At 57.6% G+C, this 22888-nt stretch overlaps 1 protein-coding gene across 6 annotated transcripts in view; it reads right to left on the reverse strand.

Annotated features, from left to right (window-relative positions):
* The window catches only part of ZCCHC14 (zinc finger CCHC-type containing 14), a 66722-nt gene that overhangs the window by 14088 nt on the left and 29746 nt on the right, over positions 1-22888 (reverse strand). For 3 of the 6 annotated variants that reach the window (XR_007917147.2, XM_051840307.2, XM_051840306.2), the window contains exons 2-5: positions 22180-22303; positions 10643-10774; positions 6920-7069; positions 6653-6726 (exon numbers count right to left, since the gene is read on the reverse strand). Coding sequence is in view for 5 of the 6 variants with exons in the window: in XM_051840307.2 (XP_051696267.2) it covers positions 6653-6726; positions 6920-7069; positions 10643-10774; positions 22180-22303 (480 nt within the window). In the remaining variant the exon portion in view is untranslated. The remainder of the gene's footprint in view (positions 1-6652; positions 6727-6919; positions 7070-10642; positions 10775-22179; positions 22304-22888) is intronic. The other 3 variants (XM_051840309.2, XM_051840310.2, XM_051840308.2) reach the window with 2 other exon arrangements.

The raw sequence follows: 22888 nt of genomic DNA on the forward strand, positions 1-22888 counted from the left end.
GGCTGACCTGAAGCACGGCTGGGAGGAGTGGCGGAGGGGAGAACAGGCCTACACCCTGCTGGCCTGAAACATGCTCTAGACTTGTGTGTTACCCAAACGCAAGTCAGCTGCCACCAGGAAAAGCTGCTAAGCAAACGCTCACACGCGGCTCTCCTGAATGCGCACGGCGGTCCTCGCGGGCACAGTGGGGTTCCTCCGGCTCCATTTCCGCTTGACTCTCCATGGAAATGTTCTCCACGTGGCATCAGCGCTGGAGCACGCGATGCAGCAGGTGCCTCATCTGAACCCAGAAGCAGCCTACCCTGACATCTCGGGCTAAGTCCAAGGCCAGGGCTCACAGGCAAGGGGCAGGCAGCCCAGGACCCCTGAGCCTCCCCAGACCAAGGCTGTCAAGCACAACCAACCAGCGGTGGAAGCAGAATCCTTAGCTGGCACGAGTATTTCGGGAGCTAGAGACACATCCAGGACAGGATGCTACCAAGGAGGAGCCGCCAGACGCGCGCTCTCCGGGAGGGAGCAAGGGCGCAGCCACGCATGGGAGGCGCCAGGCCATCCTCCACACGACGCGCGGGCCTGTTCCGGAGGAGCACGCACACAGCAAGAGCTTGCAAACAAGCAGACACAGATCGAAGGTCAGCGAAGAAATAATTAGAGAGAAAGCCCCCAGCTGGACAGACACAAGTCTTCACACTCACAGCATCCACTGAGTCTGAGCGCCCTGGGAAATGCAGGCTGGTACCACGGCACAGCTCAGAGGGACTCCCCAAACCTCATGTAGGGCACAGCAGGAGGGCGCAAAGCCACACGATGTGGTGTACCCCGACCGCTGGGGAGACAGGGCTCAGCCCAGAGCCAGCACTGCGGCTGTACCCCCCGAGACATCTCCAGGCACCACAAGCCTCAAAACTGCGCCTCCTACATACCCTAAACACCAGGGCAACTCCCAGAACAAGGACGAAGGACAACACACAACCCAACAACAGGGGGTCCGAGCTGGCGACGGAGAAAGGCCGCAGGTTGACGACAGAGAGACCCCAGGCTCAGGGGTGGCCTGGACAAGGCCGCCAAGTACAGGGGGCACCGGCTGAGGCGCTCCACGAGCCACAACTCCCAAGATAGAGCTGACAGGAAGACCTCAGGGCAGCCAGGTTTCCAAGCTCTTGTTAAGAAACACGAGGAACCGAGAGAGACAGAGACAGAGAGCAACCAAGCGAGAGAACACCACGGGGAAAACAGGCCAGTGAGTGGAAGGGAAAGGTGCTAAGAACACGCCGCACGGACCAGCCACGGCTGCCGCCCCAGGCACGCCACACGCACTAGCCACGGCTGCCGCCCCAGGCACCCATGCACCACATAGCCACCAAGCACGCACTCCCGCTGCCGTGTGCCAGCTTCCTGCGCGCGCGCGCACACACACATGTGCACCCGATCAACACGGACAAGCCCCAGGAATGCCTTTGCTCACAGAGACACAGTCGTCACAGCAGGAAGGTAACACTGGTTTAGATTTAAAAATCAATGTTTAAAATGCAACACTTAAAAAGTGTCATGTTTGGAAAATTTTAAGGAATAATGGCTCAAAAAGAGTTTTTCTTGTTGCTCTACAATTCTTAAGCCAACACAACCACAGTCACCACAGGTGGGGAACTTGATGTTTCCTTGTTTCCTGACTGTGATAAGAAAACACTGCTAATTAAAGTATTTCCCTTTCATAAATGGTTAAGTATTATTTATTTGAAAGGCAGAGAGCCATCTGCTGGTTCACGTCCCAGCTGGTTCAGCTAGGGCTGGACCAAGCAAAGCCAGGAGTCAGGAACTCCATCCTGTTCTCCCGGTGGGCAGCAGGAACGAGTTCTCAGGCACCATCTGCTGCCTCCCAGGCTCGTCCGCAGGAAGCTGGTTCAGAGGCAGAGGTGGGACTTGATCCCGGCATTCTGATACGGCATACAGATGTCCCACTGCACCACACAGGCAGCCAGAGAGCGCGCGTCATCTGCTGGCTCACTCCCCGAATGCTCACAACAGCCAGGGTTGGGTGAGGCTAAAGGCAAGAGCCCGGAACTCATCTGGGTGTCTCCTACAGAGTGGCAAGGATCCGAGTATGTAAGCCATCGCTGCTGCACCCCCAGAATGTGCACTGGCAGGAATCTGGAGCAGAAGCAGAGAGGGGCCGGCCCTGTGGCGTGGCGGGTAACGCTGTCGCCTGCAGGGCCAGCATCTCACGAGGGCACCAGTTTGAGTCCTGGCTGCTCCACTTCCCATTTAGCTCTCTGCTAACGCACCTAGGAAAGCAGTGGATAAGCCTCGGCCCCTGCGCCCGTGTGGGCCCTGGATGATGCTTTTTCAGCTTCTGGCTTCAGCCTGGCCCAGCCCTGGCCATTGTGGCCATTTGGGGAAAGAAGCAGCAAAAGGAAGACCTTTCTCTCTGCCTGTCACTCCTCCTCTGTAACCCTTTCAAATAAATCTATCAATCTCAACAAACAGCAGCAGAGAAGTCGGGACTTGAACCAGGCAGGTGCCCCAAGTGTTGTGTGTGTGTGTCTGGGCCCCACAGCAACTCGAGCCCTAGGGCCGCCCTCTACTGCTTCCCAGGTGCGCTAGCAGGGAGCTGGATGAGAGGCAGAGCAGCTGGGACTCTAGTCAGCACTCTGACACGGGATACCAGCGCCACAGACCCTTGTAAGCCACCAAGCCACAGCCTGGCTCCCTCCAAGCTGTGTCTTAAGCCCTGCGGCCAACAGTCACTCCAATTTAGTTTCTTAAGAGTGAATTTGGAAAAGCTGGTAAAATGTAGGCATACCCCATGCACACAAATACTTCCTATTTTAACAAATTCTAGCATCTGCTTTCTGCATACTGATCTATGGCCTCGGGAACTCGTTAGCAGCAACTGTAATTCCAGCCCAAGTGAACGACTCATGAAAGACGACAGGGCTCCTCTCCTCTGCAGACTGTGCACCCGGGTCGCTACGCAGTTCCTCACACCGTTCCAGAGCAACAACAAACTCGCTCAGCACTAGACGGAAAGCTCAGAGAGAAGCACGCCTGGAAACTGAGCGAGGCGGGGAGAAGCCACCTCCTTGTCCGAACCCCACAGCACAGCCGGGGCAGCCACTGCTGCTGCCGCTGGGCCTGCGTGATTCCGCCCACTCACAAAGGACAACTGACACCACTTCACTCCCTCAGTCGAGGTTCCGCGGATAAGAGGAAAGGCTGACTCCAAGCAATCTCCTTTAAAAATGAGTTTCCGGGCCGGCGCCACGGCTCAACAGGCTAATCCTACACCTGCGGCGCCGGCACACCGGGTTCTAGTCCCGGTCGGGGTGCCGGATTCTGTCCCGGTTGTCCCTCTTCCAGGCCAGCTCTCTGCTGTGGCCCGGGAGTGCAGTGGAGGATGGCCCAAGTGCTTGGGCCCTGCACCCCATGGGAGACCAGGAGAAGCACCTGGCTCCTGCCTTCGGATCAGCGCAGCGCCGGCCGCAGCGGCCATTGGAAGGTTAACCAACGGCAAAGGAAGACCTTTCTCTCTGTCTCTGTCTGTCCACTCTGTCAAAAAAAAAAAAAAGTTTCCGGGTTAAGCCGTAGCCTGACATGCCAACCTCCTGTATGGGTGTTGGTTTGAGTCCCGGCTACTCTCCTTCTGATCCAGCTCCCTTATGCGCCTAGGAAAGCAGCAGAAGATGAGCCAAGTGCTTGGGCTCCCGCACCCATGTGGGAGACCGGGAAGAAGCCCCAGCTCCTGGCTTCAGCCTGGCCCAGCCCCAGCTACAGAGGCCTTTTGAGGAGTGAACCAGCAGGTAACAGTGCTCGTGCTCTCTCTCTCTCTCTCTCTCTCTCTCTCTCTCTGCTTTTCAAATACACAAAATCTTTAAGAATGAATGAGTTTCTGAGTTACAACTGCACCTATGTGAAGTGTACACTCTGATCTCCTGACACATTTCTACCCAAGGAAGCACCTGCTGCCCAGGAGCCAGCCATGCCCACCACCCAGCCTCTCCTGGCTTCCGAGGGCCTCCCCTGGCCTCCCCAGGGCAGCACTGGGCTGCTTTCTGCGGCTGTGGGTTGGGCTGCGCTTCCTAGAACCGTGTGTCGGACTCCTCTGCGTCTGGGGGCGGCCGCATCTGTCCCATGCATGGCGTCTGCGCACGTCAGCGTGGCCTCCCGCGGGAATCCAGGTGTGGTACTCAGGCGCACCTCTAACTTCTGGAGCAAAGTGAGAGCCTCCAGGTCCTCGTGCCCGTGCGTGCGATCTTCCACAGGGGTCAGCGGCCGCCCCTATGTCCCCCGTGGTCAACTCTGCAAGTCTGGTGCTCTTTGGCCTCTGCACCGGATCCGTGACTTTGCCTTCTCCTCACGGTGCCTTCCCAAGAGTGAGTTCCTCGCTCTGCCGGAGCTGCACTGCAGGGCTCCCTCCAGCCCCGCGCCCTCAGCGCTGCACTCAGGAAACCCTGGCCTAGGAGGGCAGCTCACAGCCCAGCCGTGGGCCTGCTAATGCACACAGGCAGCGAGGGTGGCTCCGCGCCTGGGCCCTGCACCCCCGTGGGAGACCAGGGTGCGCTGTGGGCTGCTGCAAGCCTCTGCAGCACAGACCAGCAGACAGGCTGGTTCCCTGCCTGTCTCCTGTCTCTCACAGTGCTCTCTGCTTAGCTGCAGTCACATCGCTTTCTCCTCTCTCCCAGTCTGAGGCTTTACAGTGCGGTCTGTGGTCAGGTCTGAGTCCGTTTTGCACGGGGCGGAGGCACAGGTGGAGGCCACTGCTCTGCACCTGGAGGTCTGTCCCCAGTGCCCTGCCTGCAGCCAACACGGAGGGGGACACAAGTCCGACCCCAGTCTCCCAACAGCAGCACCAGCGCCCGCACCCTGTGCCAGCACCCAGGCATCCGGCAGCCAGGGAGTGCGACGCCTCCAGCCTTCCTTCTTTTCTCACTGCTGTGAGCCCCCTAGCTCCTTCCATATAATTTTTGGAATCACCGTGTTAATTTCTGAAACAGAAAACCTCCCCTGGGAGGTGGAGGGCAGGCCACGTAAGCGCACGGCAAGCTGCTCTCCATGTTGATGGCTGCGCCTCGAGTCACCACTGCACCTGGCATGGGCACTGAGAGCCGTGCCTCCCTTCGTGCCTATCAAGGAAGCAATGCCAAAACCATGCTGTGGCACCGCCCGTCTCCTAAACACACAAGTACAACTGGGATGCAGGGCCACGTTCTGGTCGCCTTCAGACACGTCCCTGTCGCTGCGTGACAGCTGACATCCACCAGTCTTCCTTCAGGAAAAGCAGGCCTTGTCGTGTAAGTGGCACTTCTGCTCCACGTCCTGGAACTGCCCTGCTAACCGTGTGGGAGCAAAGCCGGTGACGACCAGGAACACGTGGGGACTTCCAGGGGCCCCGTCCCAGTCAGGACTCTCCTCCGGGAAAGCTGGGACAGGCCCAGGCTTGTTTCTTCAGGGAAAAGCCACGAGCAGCATGGGGTCCAGAGCTAGGATCCATCACACCACATGGCCCTGAATTCCTTACCGCCAATAACTGGACCAAGGCTCCGGGCAAAGCCATGCCCACCAGAACCAGACTGGGCCGCCCACCTCTCTCCAAATACCACCTGTCCGGTCCTGGTCTATCACAAGAGCCCCTGCTGCAGGCTGGCACAAGCCCCCTCGCTGAGAAGGCCTGGGAATGAGAGCAGAGAAAGGAGAAGCCACGTGGAGCCACCTCCCCAGTGACGGCAACACCAGGAGCACCGTGGCCATCGACCTACCCACAGTGTCCACAGCCACGGCAGCACTTCCCCGGGCAGCCTGCACTCTGGCACCCAGCGCCCCCCAGTGCCAGGGCCCGGCATCACCACCGGCAACCATCTCCACACCCACGCCACGCAGCCCTGCGGCACGAGGAACCGCAGCCACGGAGCAGCAGCGGCCCCCACGGCGCAGCACCTGCCAAGCCAGGCGAGGGCCTCCTCCACTCAGCAGCACACAGCGTGCACGCCAGACAGGAGACTGCCGCCGAGCCGCCCGCCGACGACGCCGGGGGCAGACATGCAGGCAGCAGGTCGCAGAACCTCATCTGGCAGGGCCACGGCAGCCAGCCCACACCCCTCCCCGGCCTCTTCTGCAGCCAAGAGGGACAAAGAAACTACACTCTGGCCCACAAAGCTAAGTAGAGGCGTCTGGTGGCTGCTTTCAGCGATGCTCGTCATCAGACACAGATAAAAAGCAGCCCTTCCCTTCTCTCCGTCCACAGGCCCGGCTGCAGGATGAGAAGGGGAGCAAGGGTGTGGGGCTCACCCAAGCTCCCTGGGCTCTGCTGGAGCCCTGTGGCCAGCCCAGCCCAGCGCCCCGCACTCCGACATCAGAGGACAAACTTCTGCCTGGTTTCAGCCACTGCTGTGGAGGGGTCACAACAGCAGGCCTCGACTGTCACGACTTCACAGTTCCCAAGCAGGGGAGCTGAGCCTCTGTCCACGCAGCCCAGGGAGGCTGCCCCCGAGAGTCCCGAGGACTGTGACGTCTTCCCTCCACACCCGGCGGGACGCCACTGAGGCAAACACGGCCGAACCGTGGCCAGCTGGCGTAGCTCTCCTCGGCAGCCAGAGCGTCGACACAGCGCCAGTGTCTCCTTCCCAGCCCCCAGGCCAGGGAAGACTCTGCATCTTACCTCAAAGGAGCAGTCCACAGTTCTGTCACTCTTTGTGTGTGACAGTCCCTTCAGGTCCACTTTCTCAACACTCACTGCAAAACAAAAAAAAAAACAAAAATAAAAATGAAATAAGACCCTCGAGTGTGGCCGTGGTTATTTAGCATTTGACAGTTAAGTCACTTTTTTAAAAAGATTTACTGATTGATTTTGAGAGTCAGAGTCACAGAGGGAGGGAGGGAGGGAGGGAGGGAGGGAGGGAGGGAGCTCTTCCATCCCCTGGCTCACTCTTCAGATGTCCACGCTGCACAGGGCTGGGCCAGGCTGAAGTCAGGAACCAGGAGCTGGCAGGGGCCCAAGCACCTGAGCCATCGTCTGCTGCTTTTCCCAGGCCATTAGCAGGGAGCCAGATCTGAAGAGGAGCAGCCGGGACACCACCTGGAGCCCACACAGGATGCCGGCACTGCAGGTGTCAGCTTAGCCCACTGTGGCATAGCCCGGTCCTTCTTTCTCAAGCCTGCTGCTCACAGTCACGCCCCACACTGCGTCTACACCTGCAGCCCTGCACAGCACGTCTGCCGAATGCGGCTCTACACCACCTCCACGGCTCACTCACCAACAGAAGTTCGCAAGGTCCTGCCTTGCCAGGCCACACCGAGTGCGGAGCGGGTACAGTCGGCCCGGGGGCGGGGAGAGAGCCTTCCCGGGCTCCCTTCCTCCCTTGGGAACCTCCTGCCTTGGGTGACACGCACCTCAGGAGATGCTGGAATCCATGCGGTTTAGGGTGTTTTCATGCTTAAAATAGCACCTTACAGGAAGGGATAACTCTAAAACACCAGCCATGTTTACTTCCTCTCTGGCCAGAGCACACACACGCGGAGGCCGTGCACCGCCCCCCTCGTCCAGCCACTCCCGGCTCCCATGTGACCTCCAAGTCGGACTGGCAGCACCTACTGAGCCTTTATGCTTTCCAAGCTACCGCAATGACATCATCACTGCAGCCCACGTCCTCGTGGCTCTCGGACGACGGAACACGGTGTCCGTGAACACAGGAAAGCGCGGCCAGCGCCTGCCCTGCCGTGAGCGGCAGCGGGTACCCCGGCGTCGCAGGACGGAGTATTAGGGTGCGAGGACAAAAGGAAAAAGGAAAAGCCGCATCCGGACGGAGAGGGGAAGTGACTCATCCCTGGAAGGAGGACGTGAGCAGCAGATGCCTGTTCCTCAGAGGTTTTCCACAAGTGAGGCCTCACGGTCCTGGGCTGCCTGCCCTGACGCCGATGGCTCGGCCGCTGAGGGCACCGTGTCCAAACAGAAGCAACACGACAAATGCCGACACCGCTCACCGGAAAGTATTAATGATACACACGACACAACTGAGGTTCTGCTCAGAACGTAAATCAAAACGCTGAAGGGAAACGAGAGGAATAGGCTGGGGCAGCTGCGGGCGGTGGTGGGGTTATGGGTGGTCTCTGCTCCGACACCGGCTCACTGCTGTACAGAGTCCCCACACCTCACTGCCTGCAGGATCTACTCATAGGCCACGCAGCAACCACCCTCGATGGAGGCCCCAAGAGCATGCTGGGGGGTGGGGCCGTACACACCGTGAATGAGAGATGTCACCCCAGGGCAGCTCCAGCACCGAGGTCTCGGGACACCACTCGCAGCGAGCAGGCCCTCCAAGAACCCATCCTTCAGGAAGGTGCTGGCCAGGAGAGCCCCGCATGTGGCCACGCCCTCGAGGTGCCCGACCACATGGTCAGTCCCTGTTCTCCTCACGTGCAGCCAAGTCTGGACACCAGCCATGAGCAGTCACGAGGGAAGACTAACAGAGCCACCTATGTTGTCATCATTTCAAGTCATAGGAAATACTCTCTGTCACTCCAAACACCTGCTCTCCCCAAAGCCTTCCCTGGGGCTGGCGCTGGGGCACAGCCTGCAATGCTGGCGCCCCTGTCAGAGCACCGGCTCCATCCTAGTTGTTCCATCTCCAATCCAGCTCCCTGCTAACACACATAGGAAGGCAACAGACGATCCCACGTCCTTGGGCCCAGTCACCCCTGTGGAGGACCTGGATGAGCTCCTGGCTCCTGGCTTCAGGCTCAGCCTGGGCACTGCAGCACTCTGAGGGAGTGAGCCGGCCACTCAAAGATCGCTGTTTCTCCATCTCTCTGCCTTTTTTTTTTTTTTTTTTCAAAGATTTATTTATTTTACTTGAAAGTCAGAGTTATACAGAGAGAGGAGAGGCAGGGAGAAGAGAGGCCTTCCATCCTCTGGTTCATTCCCCAATTGGCCGCAACGACCAGAGCTGCGCCGATCTGAAGCCAGGAGCCAGGAGCTTCTTCCAGGTCTCCCACGCAGGTGCAGGGGTCCAAGGACTTGGGCCATCCTCTACTGCTTTCCCAGGCCATAGCAGAGAGCTGGACAGGAAGTGGAGCAGCCGGGTCTCGAACCCATATGGGATGCCGGTGCTTCAGGCCAGGGCGTTAACCCACTGTGCCACAGCGCCAACCCCTCTGCCTTTCAAATAAATAAATAAATTTTTTTTTTTAAAGTGCTTTTACCTGAACTCCTTCTTACGACACAGTAAAGCTGGTGGTGCATCCTCCTGCTCTTTTGGGCAACCTGGGTTTCAGGAAAAGCCGACTGAACACTACCAAGAGAAACCGAGTGGGAGGCTCTGGCCCAGCAGACGCAGCAGCGAGGGAGGCCCCACGACGAAGCCCCCTCTAACCCTCGGCGCTGCTCCTCCACCTGTCGCACCATGAACACAGGTGCCGTTGTGGGCGTCCATGCACACAGGGTTCTCTGGCTCAAGGGCCAGAAGCGGAGCTGCAGGGACAGGTTCAGGAAGCACCGGCGCAGCTCAGACACGACGCCCCACGGCCAGGCGGTCCTCGTGAGACGCAGAGGGCAGAGAGGCTGGGCAAATTAAGATGTCAAGAACCAAACGGACATTTTGGAACTGAGAAGACAGAACAGAAAATGAAACTTGGAGGGTGAAAAACAGCTGAGAGAGTCCCTCAGTTTGGTGAAAGACAAAGCTCTATTCGCTAGAAACCCACCAAACCCAGCCATGATACACCCAGACATCAGCACCCACTACGTCCTACTCAAAATGCCGAAAATTAGAGTTAAAACAGATCTTGAAAGTAACCAGACCAAAATAATAGTCATTGCCTTGCAGGAAAAATACCCCCAAATGACCTCACGAAGGCCGGAGGGAAAACTGAAGGAGCAAAACCCCATGTGTGAGACTGTAATCCTCTCGTCTAGGAAGCTGGCGGGCTCCCGCGATGCAGGGAAACAGCAGCTGCGTGCGGAAGCAGCGGATGGGAGAGTGTCTCAAACACAGGGGACTGGCCTGGGCGGCGGACCCTGAGCAGAAGGGGCTGACACTGAGAAGGGGGAGGACCCTGAGCAGAAGGGGCGGATCCTGAGCTGAAGGGGCGGAGCCTGAGCAGAAGGGGCTGACACTGAGAAGGGGGAGGACCCTGAGCAGAAGGGGCGGATCCTGAGAAGGGGGAGGACCCTGAGCAGAAGGGGCGGATCCTGAGAAGGGGGCGGAGCCTGAGCAGAAGGGGCTGACACTGAGAAGGGGAGCTGAGGCTATGGAAAGGTAAAGACTGCGACGCTGCTTCCAAGAAGCTCACCCTTTCTTTTTTCTTTTCTTTTTTTTTTTTTTTTTAAAGCAGGCACTCAGGAGTGAAAGGAGCCTCTGCCTTCCTGGAGACGGACAGAGTGTGAGTCCTTCCCTTCACCAGCCGGCAGAGGTCTGGCCCAGCCGGGAGTGGGCACTGATCCAAGTTAGGAAACAGGCTAGCAATCAAGGAGCCAACTGCTCACATCGGAGAAGGGTTTCCAGCCCAGGAGAGCAAAGCAGAAGGAGCCCGGCAGTGACGGACATCCCACCGAGACGCAGCCGAAATGCAAGTTAAGTGTCTACACGGGCTCACACTCACCCCGCACCAGATCCCAGAGCCCGATACCCACTTCCCACTCACTCAACCCCACCTGCTTGTGAAGCACATTTTAGGGTCAGGGCAGGGGCACCAGTCTCGAGCATCCTGGTCGAGAAAGCATCTTGCGAGACATGAGAAGTCAGCTTGGGGGGCTCCCAGCAGCAAATGTGGGGTAACATGAACCCTGAAGCAAGACAAGACAGTAATGGATTACAACCTGCCGAATAAAACAGGAAACCCTGACTTCACCGGAGACATAAACAGACAATGATGCTGAAAGACTGATAAGAATAGGCCATTTACCTGGCTAGAAATTTTTAAAGGGGATGATGCTGGCAGAGAGCGTAAGAACTACTCAAGTGATCCCCAGCAGTAACAGGGCAAGCTGACAGGGCCCAGCCCAACAGGTGCCCATCGGGGCGGCCCCAGAGGCTCACTGCCTCCCACAGCGGCCAGGCCGGGAGGCAAAGGGCAGGTGGGCGCCTGCTCGTGCAGGGCCGGCAGCCATCTCCCTGGGGCCCCGTGGAGGTGCACTGAGACACAGCGTGCGGAAAACTCACGGTCCACAGCTGGGGTGCCGGGCCCCAGGCCCACTCTCAGGCCTCACCGAAGAGATCTTTACCACAGCTGGAGCTTTCCTGTATGTGACTTATTTTTTCAAAGTAATCTATTGTGAAAGACACAGACACGTTCCAACTGTATACACACAAAGGCACAGTCAGTATTTTTTGGTTTTTGGTTTATGATGAGAGGATGAATTTATTTTTTCTAGAGTGTGTTATTTTCTTGTAGTCTGCTTTGACTGGGATGCTGATCGGTTCTGCCAATCATCTGGAGTCACCAGTGCAGGGTTTCCAGGAGGCGTGTGTCACACACCTCTGACGCTTCCTGTGGCCCATCAGTACCAGAGACCCCCAGGTCAGCACACGCTGGCTCCACAGGCTGAGAAGTAAGAGCTCAGGATGGGTCGTGCTGCCTGTTTCAACACCAAATCCCAGAATAACCCAGATTAAATAAGGACTGTAACGGGGAAAACAGGGTGAGAAGGAAGCCGGCTCTCACTGCTGAGGCAGTGCGGGCCAAGCCTTGCGGGGCTGCAGCCACTCTGCCGGGGACTCAGGCAGCAGGGACGGCCGACCACAGCCCCAGATCACACTGGCCTGCTTCAGTGCAGGCCCAGAGTTACGAATGGCTTCACACTCGAAGAGAAGAGAGAGCACGTGACCACAGAGACACAGCAAAGGCTTCCAGCTCCTCCATCAGAGGAGCGGCCCCAGCACAGTCAACAGACTTCACCGTCCTTGGTTCTCACCACAGGGCAGAAAACTCACAGCACGTACGGAGAAGACGTCGTGTGAGAACCTCCACGTTCGGAACACGAACAATGTCATCTAAGACTCAGGAGAGAAACATCCTGCCCACTGAGTAGGAAAGACGTCACCAAAAAGACACACCGTTCTTTTTTTTTTTTTTTTTAAGCTTTATTTATTTATTTGAAAGTTAGAGTTACACAGAGAGGAGAGACACAGAGAGAGAGAGAGAGGGCTTCCATCCACTGGTTCATTCCCCAACTGGATGCAACGGTTAGAGCTACATCAATCCAAAGTCAGGAGCCAGGAGCTTCCTCCGGGTCTCCCATGCAGGTGCAGGGGCCCAAGGACTTGGGCCATCTTCTACTGCTTTCCCACGCCACAGCAGAGAGCTGGATCAGAAAAGGAGCAGCCAGGCCGGCGCTGCGGCTCACTAGGCTAATCCTCCGCCTTGCGGCGTTGGCACACCGGATTCTAGTCCCAGTCGGGGCGCCGGATTCTGTCCCGGTTGCCCCTCTTCCAGGCCAGCTCTCTGCTGTGGCCAGGGAGTGCAGTGGAGGATGGCCCAGGTGCTTGGGCCCTGCACCTCATGGGAGACCAGGAGAAGCACCTGGCTCCTGGCTTCGGATCAGCGTGGTGCGCCAGCCGCAGCGGCCATTGGAAGGTGAACCAACGGCAAAAGGAAGACCTTTCTCTCTGTCTCTCTCTCTCTCTCTCACTGTCCACTCTGTCAAAAAAAAAAAAAAAAGAAGAGGAGGAGCAGCCGGGTCTCAAACCGGTGTCCATATGGGATGCCGGCACTGCAGGCGGTGGCTTTACCTGCCACACCACAGCACCAGACACTACACACCATTTTTCAAGACTGGGGAAACAGACCCTTAGCCACATACTGAGGGCCGAGAGCAGGGGCTGAAGCCAGAGACCCACCAGCATGTCAGGGGCCCTGTGAGAAATGGGGGACGGCCCAGCTTTATATTACAGACTGATTTTTAATTTGAAGTGAAACTTATACTGAACACAATGCAGGGATCTCAAGTGTACAATTCAGTGAATGACAATAAATTTAAATGCTCACAAAACCACTTGCCTAACAACCACAGCCAATGTGGGCACCGGTTCCAGTCCCGGCTGCTCCACCTCCAATCCAGCTCCCTGCTAATGCGCCTGGGGAAGCAGCAGCAGAAGACGGCTCAAGTGCTTGGGCCCCTGCACCGACGTGGGAGATCCACATGAAGCTCCTGGCTTTGGACTGGCCCAGCTCCAGCTGTTTAGGCCACCTGAGAAGTGAACCAGTGTATGAAAGACCTCTCTTTCTTGTCTCTCCCTACCCAACCCCTGCCCTGTCACTCTGCCTTTCAAAGAATATTTTTCTTCCTAAATAACTTTTGCAGAAAAGATGAAAGGAAAAAACACACCAATTCCCTGGCGCATCCAACACTGACTGTTTCCCTTCCAACCTAACTGGTCACTCAGCTGGGGGTGGTACTTCAGAGGCCGCCCAGGATGCCCGGTGCCTGCTGGCAGCATGGAGTCTCAGACCTGACTCTGGTCCCCATGCAGGGCACCTTGGACCAGAGGGGCACCACACACCCAGGCCAGGCTGGGACCGCCCCTTGCCATCACTCGGCTCTCGCGCGTAGACACCAAGGGAACCGTCTTCCAGCCACACCTGGTAAGTTCCATTCCTCTATTTTCTTTCTGAACAGTGCTGTGTGGCTGTCTGATGTGAACCCCCTCAAAGGATCTTCCAGTCCTTGTCTTCTCTTGGTCTTGCTGGCGATCCTCTAACACTAGGCCGTTTCTGACTGCTCTAGAAACCACCTCGAATCCATGACCTCTCTCTTGTTTTCCATGGCACTGGGCCCTCCACTCACAGATGCAGCATCCACATAGCCCCGCTTCCCTGTTCCTGGGTCCCACGCCCATCCCGCCTCCCTGTGTGGGGGTCCAAGTTCCCTGACAAGCCCCTATGACAGCCAGCCACAGGGTGGGGAGTACTTTCCTATCCTTGAATTTGGGCGTGGCACATGGCCTGCCAACAGAATGGGGCAGAAGTGATCTGTGCACATCAGAGTCCAGCCGTAAGAGGCACCCTCATTCCTACCTGCCCCTGCTGGATGGCTTCAAGGAGGGTGAGCAACACACCCAGGTATTACCAGGCAACTCATGGTGACGGGTGCCCCCGCCGCCACAGCCCTAAACAGCCCAACCAGACCAGCTCCCCTGCAAGCCTGCCTGTCCCTAAGGAAAGACGCTAATGCTACCTCCCTCTGTGCTGCAGGGGCCGGCTGGTTGCCACCCAGCAGCAGCTGACCTGTGCGGCCCGTGCGTCTCTTAACCCTATTGTGTCCGAGCTTCTGTAGGCTATCCTAAACCCTTCCTCTGGAGCCAGGCCCCGTAAAAAGAGTAACTGGACACTTTGATTTCCATTCCCACAAAACTCTGGAGGGAAGAGAGAGGGGACAGAGACAAAAGCTGCAGGTCAGGAAGGGTTTCTGGCCCATCAGTCACGTCAAGTGCTGGGGATGTGGGATGGGGCAGCGTCCACTGGCACGGCCACCCTGAGCAGGCTAAGCAACCAGCCCTCCACCCACAGCAGAGGCCTGCAGCAAGTCAGCCTCGTGGCCGTGCTTTCCACCAGGACGCCGAGCCCCCAGCGGCACCACAGCCCCTGGCGGCACCGCGCTGGGCAGCACTCACAGAAAGCCGAAGCGCCGCCGCTGGAAGGGACCAGGCCGTGCAGCCCCAACACTGAGGCTATTTTTATTTGCAGTCTTGTTTTTCAGGCACCAGTAAATGCAAATAAAATTAGTCTGGAACCAGCACTGAGAAGGCCACGCACTTCACCTAACTCAGCAGCCTGAAGACTACAGAAGGGCTTCCCGCACAGCCTGCGCTGCACTCCGGGGAGCAGACCAAACACTCAGGATGAGGAAGAAAGATGAGTGAGACGGGAAAGCCCAGGGTCTGCCAGGCCCAGGGGCAAGGCGCCAGCACCGAGTCACAGACATCAGACGGCCAGGGCTGACCAGAGGCCTGCGAGGAGCCACTGGTGCGCAGCCTTGACCTCAGCCCGGGATCTCTCACCGAAACCACTGCAGGCCAAGGGTCATCATCACTGCCCGGGTGTTTGCAGATGACCCCAAAGGGATGGCGGCCACCTCAGTACTCATGCAGTAAGACGTCTACAGACGGCGAAGGTAACGTGGCCCAGGGACAAGCCACTCCTCTGGAAAACGCTGCAAGGTGCTGAGTGCACGCAGCAGCTTCGTTCCGTGTGCTCAGTAGCGAGGAGCCACCTCAGCAGTTACAGAACAGTCACAGCCGAGGCCACATCACTCATGATGGAGGAAAGACGAAGACAAGGCCACCTTCCAGCTCTAAGACCCCTGCCGAGTCCCCCGCACACAGCCAGAGCCCTGCACGCCGGAAAACGCAGCTGCAGCGCGGTCACGTTTCAGACGCTCCCTGCTCCCACGTTTTACTGCTGAAAGTCAACTTTCACTTAAAATCCAACAGCCGCACGCCGGAGTCTCAGCTGGACAACCACCCTCTAAGCGCCGGCCCACTCTGCACTGCCACTCAGCGTCTGCAGCACTGGGAAGGAGTCTCAGAATTGCGCTCTTTTCGTCGTTGTGGTCAGAGCTGAGCCTCTGAGCTCTGCCGCTGCCGGTTTCAGCACCAGCACATCCCAGGCACCAGGCTCACGTCACCATCATGTGCAGACGAAGGGCCCGCTCTGGACGGGGGATGTGCAGGCAGGCTCGGGGCAGCACAGCACAGGGCCCGGGGCCAGCAGCATGCAGCCGAGACAAGGGCTCTGCACCACCAGGCGCAGATGACCAAGTTCAGGCCTTTCCCGCAGGCCCAGACAGTGAGCATGGACTCTGCACTCCCACGGCGGCACTGGGAACCCGACGCTTTCTAGCTCACGACTGTGGGCACACTCACGGAGTCCCTCTCAGCCTCATGTCTTCACCACGAGGCGATCACACACTCTGAGCTGCCCGACCCCAGCTCCCATTCTGCCTGCCATGGCCTGGTCCTCACCTGGAGGGACTGGAGCAGCCAGACCAGAGCAGGAAGGACCCATGAGGCAGCCAAACGAGAGAGGACCTTGTGCCGATGCTACAGGGCCAGACCCACCCAGCGGGGGTTGAGGGGAGGGGTGCTCATAGTGCTGAGCACTGGTGTCGCCACAAATGCTGGCAAGTCCACTTTCTTTTTTATTAATTTCAAAATCAGAATTACAGAGGGCGGGGGGAAGAGAGGGAGAGAGAGTTATCTTCCATCTGCTGGTTCAGTCCCCAAATGTTCACAACGGCTGGGGCTGGTCCAGGCTGAAGCCAGGAGCCAGAGGCTTCTTCCGGGTCCCCCACGTGGGTGCAGGGTCCCAAGCACGTGGTCCATCCTCCTCTGCATTCCCAGCTCATGACAGGCAGCTGGATGGGAAGTGGAGCAGTCAGATCTCGAACTGGTGCCCATATGGGATTCCAGCACTGCAGCTGGCCACTTAACCAGCAGAGCCACAGTACCAGTCCCCAAGTCCATTTGCAACACAGAACAGAAAAGTACCCTTAGCTGACTTGCAGATGTAGCAAATTTCACCAGGCCAACAGGATGTGATGGAGTGGCCACCTCACAAGAGGAAACAAAGCACAGAGAAGGAAGGTGGGAGGCGAAGACTGTGCAGCCCAGGGTACTCAGCCAGGAGGAGCCGGGGACGGCCCGCGTGCTACTCAGCCAGTGAGGAGCCGGGGACGGCCCGCGTGCTACTCAGCCAGTGAGGAGCCCGGGGACGGCCCGCGTGCTACTCAGCCAGTGAGGAGCCGGGGACGGCCCGCGTGCTACTCAGCCAGTGAGGAGCCGGGGACGGCCCGCGTGCTACTCAGCCAGGAGGAGCCGGGGACGGCCCGCGTGCTACTCAGCCAGGAGGAGCCCGGGGACGGCCCGCGTGCTACTCAGCCAGGAGGAGCCGGGGACGGCCCGCGTGCTACTCAGCCAGTGAGGAGCCGGGGACGGCCCGCGTGCTACTCAGCCAGTGAGGAGCCGGGGACGGCCCGCGTGCTACTCAGCCAGGAGGAGCCCGGGGACGGCCCGCGTGCTACTCAGCCAGTGAGGAGCCCGGGGACGGCCCGCGTGCTAGGCTGCGAAGGCTCAGGCGTGCCTGCTCACTGGACACCCCTTCTTGCAAAACCGCTCATAAAGTCTCCCTTTCACTGCACTTCCTGAGTCCGTGTCCATCTCTTGAGTGGACAGGTGAGGCTACTTTCCACAGCAACACACTTCAGGGCTGGTAGCCAGAGACCGCTGCAAGTGGCCCGGGTGGAAAACGATTCAATCACCAGAGGAAGAAGAGGCAGGAGGAGGTCCCCGCAGAGTCCCAGCAGAGCAGCACCAGCTGCACCCAGGACAACGCGGCACGCAAGACTGCTTGGAGACAGCGCTGGGGCCCAGCAAGGAGCTTTCGGGACACAAGAGGGAAAGGGGATGAGGCCGTGGTCAGGAAGCCAAGGGGACGGGGCCTCGCGACACGGACCCACCCTAAAATGAAAGCTGCCAAGGACGTGGGTGGGTGATCACAAAGGCCAGGGGCACCCAACAGTCTGTCAGCCACAGTCATTCACCGCTCAGAGGCTAGGGCTGCTGTCACGTGTGAGCACTGGGACGGGGGAAGCCGAGTGTGCTGCACACCGGCGTCTGAGCACAGGATGGAGATGGACCTAGAGGAAGCTGAGGCCTTGTGCAAGCTGACAACGGCCTCGGAGAGGGGCGACCATTCCTGCATCTGCCCTGGAGCTGGGGGCAGAGAGGAGAGGACGAGCTATGAGCCAGCTGCAAGCAGGAAGGAGGGCTGCTGGAAGGTGTGGCCCTTGTGTGGACACTGTCCTCATGGAGCAGGACCAGGCTGTGCAACACGCAGGGCCTCAGAGGGTCAGCCCACGGTCACCTGGTGCCTTTGTGAACTCAGTCGCGACACAGGCAGCTCATACTGCACCAACAGCAAACACAAACTCTGGGAAAAACATTTCTGCAAAGAGCACCCGTCCGAGGCCCGGGTGGGACGCTCTGCACATGGGAGCTTCTTGCTGGGGAGCGGAGCGCCTCCCAGGAGCCTGCAGCCTGCCCGGCCGCAGGACAGGACGGCGAGCAGAGGCAACTCAGGCAAGGAGCCACAGGCAAGACCAGCAGATCCTGCAAGACCTCCGTGGGAAAGACTGCAGGTACACAGGGTACACTCCAAGGGGCCGGCGCTGTGTCGCAGTGGGTGAGGCCGCCGCCTACAGTGCCGGCATCCCAGGTGGGCGCCGGTTCAAGTCCTGGCTACTCCACTTCCGATCCAGCTCTCTGCTATGGCCTGGCAAAGAAGTGGAAGTTGGCCCAAGTCCTTGGGCCCCTGCACCCTTGGAGGCCTGGAGGAAGGTCCTAGCTCCTGGCCTCAGATCGGCTCAGCTCCAGCCATTGCAGCCTCTGGGCCTCTGTCTCTCTGTAGCTCTGCCTTTCAAGTAAATGAATAAATCTGTTGTTTTTTTTTTTTTTTTTTTTTTTTAAAGGAATAAAAAAAAGCTATCTGTTGAGCTGCAGACCCCAGAGGGGGGTCTTGATCTTCTCTAGCTGACACCTGCATTACACAAGGAACAAGTCTTCAGAAGAACGTAACGAGTTCAGAATCCCCACAGTCTACCAAGTGTACTCATGTAATCTGAATGTAGATGTTCACTAAAACAGACAAGACGAGGGGAGGGTATCCAAGAGACAAAGCAAAAATCACTAGCAAGTCTCTGATGACCCAGAATGAGATCAGCAGGCCAGGCTGCGAGAGCAGTTACTGCAGCTATGGCGAGGATGTGAAGACAAAATATGCCCACGATGCAACAATGGGTGGGAACTCGGCAAATAAATAAATGACAGAAAGAACCAACCAGAAATTCTGAAACTGAACAACGCGGAGTCTAATACGGAACGTCCACAGGACAAGCTCAGCCGCACACTGGAAATGACGGACGTCTAAGTGAACAGTGAACTTAGAGAGGGAGAAACTGGAAACTGAACACATCTGTAAGGACCCGTGCAACCAGACTGAAGGCTTTACCGCGTGTGAAACACTGGAGTCCGGGTGGAGAGGACAGCAAGAAAGAACATTTTAAAAATGGCTGGGAGTGGCCAGCACTGTGGCATAGTGGGTAAAGCCACCTGCAGTGCTGGCATCCCATAAGGATGCCGGTTCACGTGCCGGCTGCTCCACTTCCGATCCAGCTCCCTACGAATGTGCCTGGGAAGGCAGTGGAAGGTGGCCCAAGTCCTTGGGCCCCTGCACCCACGTTGAAGACCTGGAAGAAGCTCCTCCCTCCTGGCTTGAGACTGGCCCAGCTCTGGCCATTCTGGCCATTGGGGAGTGAACCAGTGGATGGAAGACCTCTCTCTATCTCTCTGCAACTCTTTCAAATAAATAAATCTTTAAAAATTGAATATTTTAAAAATATGGCTGAGAAAAAACAAATTTGGTGAAAAACAAATTAACAAACTTAAGCTCAGAGAATGCTTAAAAAAAACGCGGACGCTCAGCAAATGAGCAGCATGGTAAGCACAGGAAAGGCAGCCAGAGCTCCGGCCGGGGGCGGCGCTCAGGACGCCCACACGACGCGGCAGGCAGCACCTCCTCTCCCGGCTCCTGAGAGGCTGCTACGTGGAGTGAGTTCCAGGCTCTCGGCTTCGGCCTGGTCCAGTCCCAGCTGTGGTCAGCATTTGGTGAGTGATGAACCAGTTGACGGAATCTCAATCTCAATCAATCAATCAATCTCTCTCTCTCTCTCTCTCTCTCTCTCTCCCCACGCCCAGTGCCTTCCAAATAAAATGGACAGAAAGGCAGCCAGCCACATCTACATCACAAAGTAGTCCAAACCAAAGACAGAGAAGGTGGCCCACAGCACAATGAAACAGATGTCCAGGTTAGGTACACAAAACCCCTCCACCAAAAATTCCCTAACCACTGAGAATGAAGGTGAAACACACTTTCAGGTAAATAAAACGAGGCAAACCCAGTGCCATCCGAACTTCATGACAGGACACGAGAAGATGGAGTCCGCTTCCAGGAAGAGGCAGCAGGGACAGGGACACGCACACGCACACGCACACGCACAGGGCATGAACTGAAAGCCTTCCACTTTCTTCCTATCACTTCCTGGAAACAGGCGCCAGAATCCTAACTGGCTCTCAGGAGCTGCTGCCCGCTGACCACTCAACAGAGCATCCCAAGAGTCTGCTATGTACCCTGCCGTGGCGCTCCCAGACGCCACCCCTCGTCCCATGGACACCCCCACCGCGTGACGGAGTGCCTCAAAAATAAAACAACAGTGAAATCAAACTGTTCCATCTAGTGAGTGCATCTGAAACGCAGTCCTGAGACCACAAGGTTTGAGAACTGCTTGGTAAATAAAGTTTAATCAAGTTCTACCACTTTCACTGCCTCACCAAAACGGAACTTCCAGAAAGTGTAATTACTCAAGGTCCCAAGAATGAGGTCACAGAACTTCAGAACGATAGCGAGGGGCCAGCATAACATGACACAGCAAAGCCTGCGCTTGCAGCGCCAGCATCCCATGTGGGCGCAGGTTTGAGTCCAGGCTGCCCCACGTCTGACCCAGCTCCCTGCTGTTGCACCTGGAAAAGCAGAGGAAGATGGCCCAACTGCTTGGGCCCCTGCACCCATGTGAGAGACCCAGAAGTAGTTTCTGGCTTCAGCCTTGCACAGCCACAGCCACAGCCACTGGGGAGTGAACCAAAGGATCGAAGATCTCTCTCTCCCTCCCTCCTTCTCTCCCTCTCTCTGTAACTGTGTCTTTCAAATAAATGTTTAAAACTCTTCAAAAAAATAAAAGAGCTACAGCAAGTGGGTCTAGGGGAACTGTGCTCTCGGCCTGCATAGCAGGCTGCCTGTTGCCAAAAAGCCACAGGCCTACTGTGCTGTCATCTCTGCTGTGCCCTGGGGAAAGCTCACAGCAAACAGCCGGGAAGAGCCGCATGCCCACTCTTTAGTGCACACTTTCAGCACTGCCCTGTTACTCACGAAGGGGGCAAAAGCCTCAGCTCTGGGTTTGAAACTCCGCTTATCTTAGGAATGCTACTGGGGCCGGCGCTATGGCACAGTAGGTTAATCCCCCACCTGCAGCGCCAGCATGCCATATGGGCGCCGGTTCGAGTCCCCGCTGCTCCTCTTCTGATCCAGCTCTCTGCAGTGGCCTGGGAAAGCAGTAGAAGATGGCCCAAGACCTTGGGTCCCTGTACCCACATGGGAGACCAGGAAGAAGCACCTGGCTCCTGGCTTCGGATCGGCACAGCTCCAGCCGTTGTGGCCACTTGGGGAGTGAACCAAAGGATAGAAGACCTCTCTGTCTCTCCCTCTCTCTGTAACTCTACCTCTCAAATAAATAAAATCTTAAAAAAAACAGTACGTTACTTATCTGTGACTCAGTTCCCCCTTCTATGAAATGGGGATTGTTGTTAGAATTAAACAGGGACAGCCAGACCCACGGGGTCACTGGGTGCTGACAGAAGCCACAGTCGGAAGCCTGGCGAGTGAGGCAGGGCAGGGTTACAGACTCCACCGCTGTTGCTTCACGAGTTCCATCACCGTAAGCCTTCCAAGGAGGCAGAGGCCGAGCAGACGCTGGACACTGCGGAAACGCTGCGATGCCCGGACCTCCTGCTCAGCCACGGCTGGCGCCCAGCGCAACATGGAAAGGATCGTCAACAACTGGGACCTGCACAGTCAAGTGAGCGTGCCTGCCGCTTTCTGGACAAGATGGGCAAAGGCTGCAAGTGGTCCCCGAGGTGATGGCTCGGCAGAGGGTGGCTGTCCCGTTACGAGCAGGGCTACGACTGCTCATCTGTCTCCCTGGGCACTCACCTCAGCCCCACACAAGGAACCGGATAGGACCTACCACGCCTTGCAGAAAAGCCTAGGGGAAGAACTGGGAGGGACACGGGCCCCAGGCAACCCAGCAGTCCAAAAGCAGTCCCTGCTCTGCAGCTGGCGCCTGCACCCTCAGGGCAGCCACGTGGTCGTCAGGCCACCAAGAGACCACTCCCAGGGGAGCACTGAGTGCTGCAGGGAGGGGCCTGTCTGCACACACAGGTGGCCTTGATGACCTCTGTGTGGGGTTTTCTGAGCACCAGTGAGGTGCAGCACCCGAAACCTGCAACAGGGGAAGCCGAGACGGGCGAGGGCGCCCTCACTGCCAGTCCCGGCGTCCTCACGGCTGGCCCGCGCAGCACTCACCTTTGCTGTGCTTCCCCGGCGGCCTCTTGGGCAGCGCCTCGTCAGCGGAATGTGCGGGCGTGTGCAGCGTGCTCTCCAGGCTGCTGCTGGCGCTGTGCACCGGGGTCTCCGTTCTTGGAGTGATCTGAGGGGACAGAGACATCATCATCTTTCCTTCTATGCAGTTGCTAGAACGAGCTCGTGCACGGCGCTCTTGGCTCAGATCTGTCCACACGGTGCTCACTAGTGCAAGCACTTCCTGAGGTCAGCAAAAATTCCGAAAGATCAGAAACAGCCGATGCCTTGACCCCACCGGGAGCTTCTGCTCACGCCAGGCGCTCAGCAGCCTGCACAGGCACTCTGCGCCAAGCTGGCTTCTCCTAAGGCACACGTGAAGCTTTACACTTCAAGTCCAGCAGCTGCCACAACCACACGGCAGGATTTAATGCCATTCTTCTGTAATCCTTGACTACACCATAAACCCCCCCAAAACAACAGTAAACAGAGTATACCAGTGGGCCTGTTTGTGCACAGTTTGACAAGCACATTCTTAAATCAGAATTCCGCTTCTAGGAATCCACCCCGCAAAGCACAGCTCACTACAGTGTCGGTCACAGGGAAACGTCTCTCAGCAGAGGCCTGACCGGATCAACCACAGTGATGCCGCAAGGGGGGGCCGGCCCGTGGCCTCCGACACCAGCCGGAACTCTCACACAGTACCAGGGTGCCT

Source organism: Oryctolagus cuniculus, chromosome 18, assembly GCF_964237555.1.
Source record: "Oryctolagus cuniculus chromosome 18, mOryCun1.1, whole genome shotgun sequence".
NCBI classification, from domain to species: Eukaryota; Metazoa; Chordata; class Mammalia; order Lagomorpha; family Leporidae; genus Oryctolagus; species Oryctolagus cuniculus.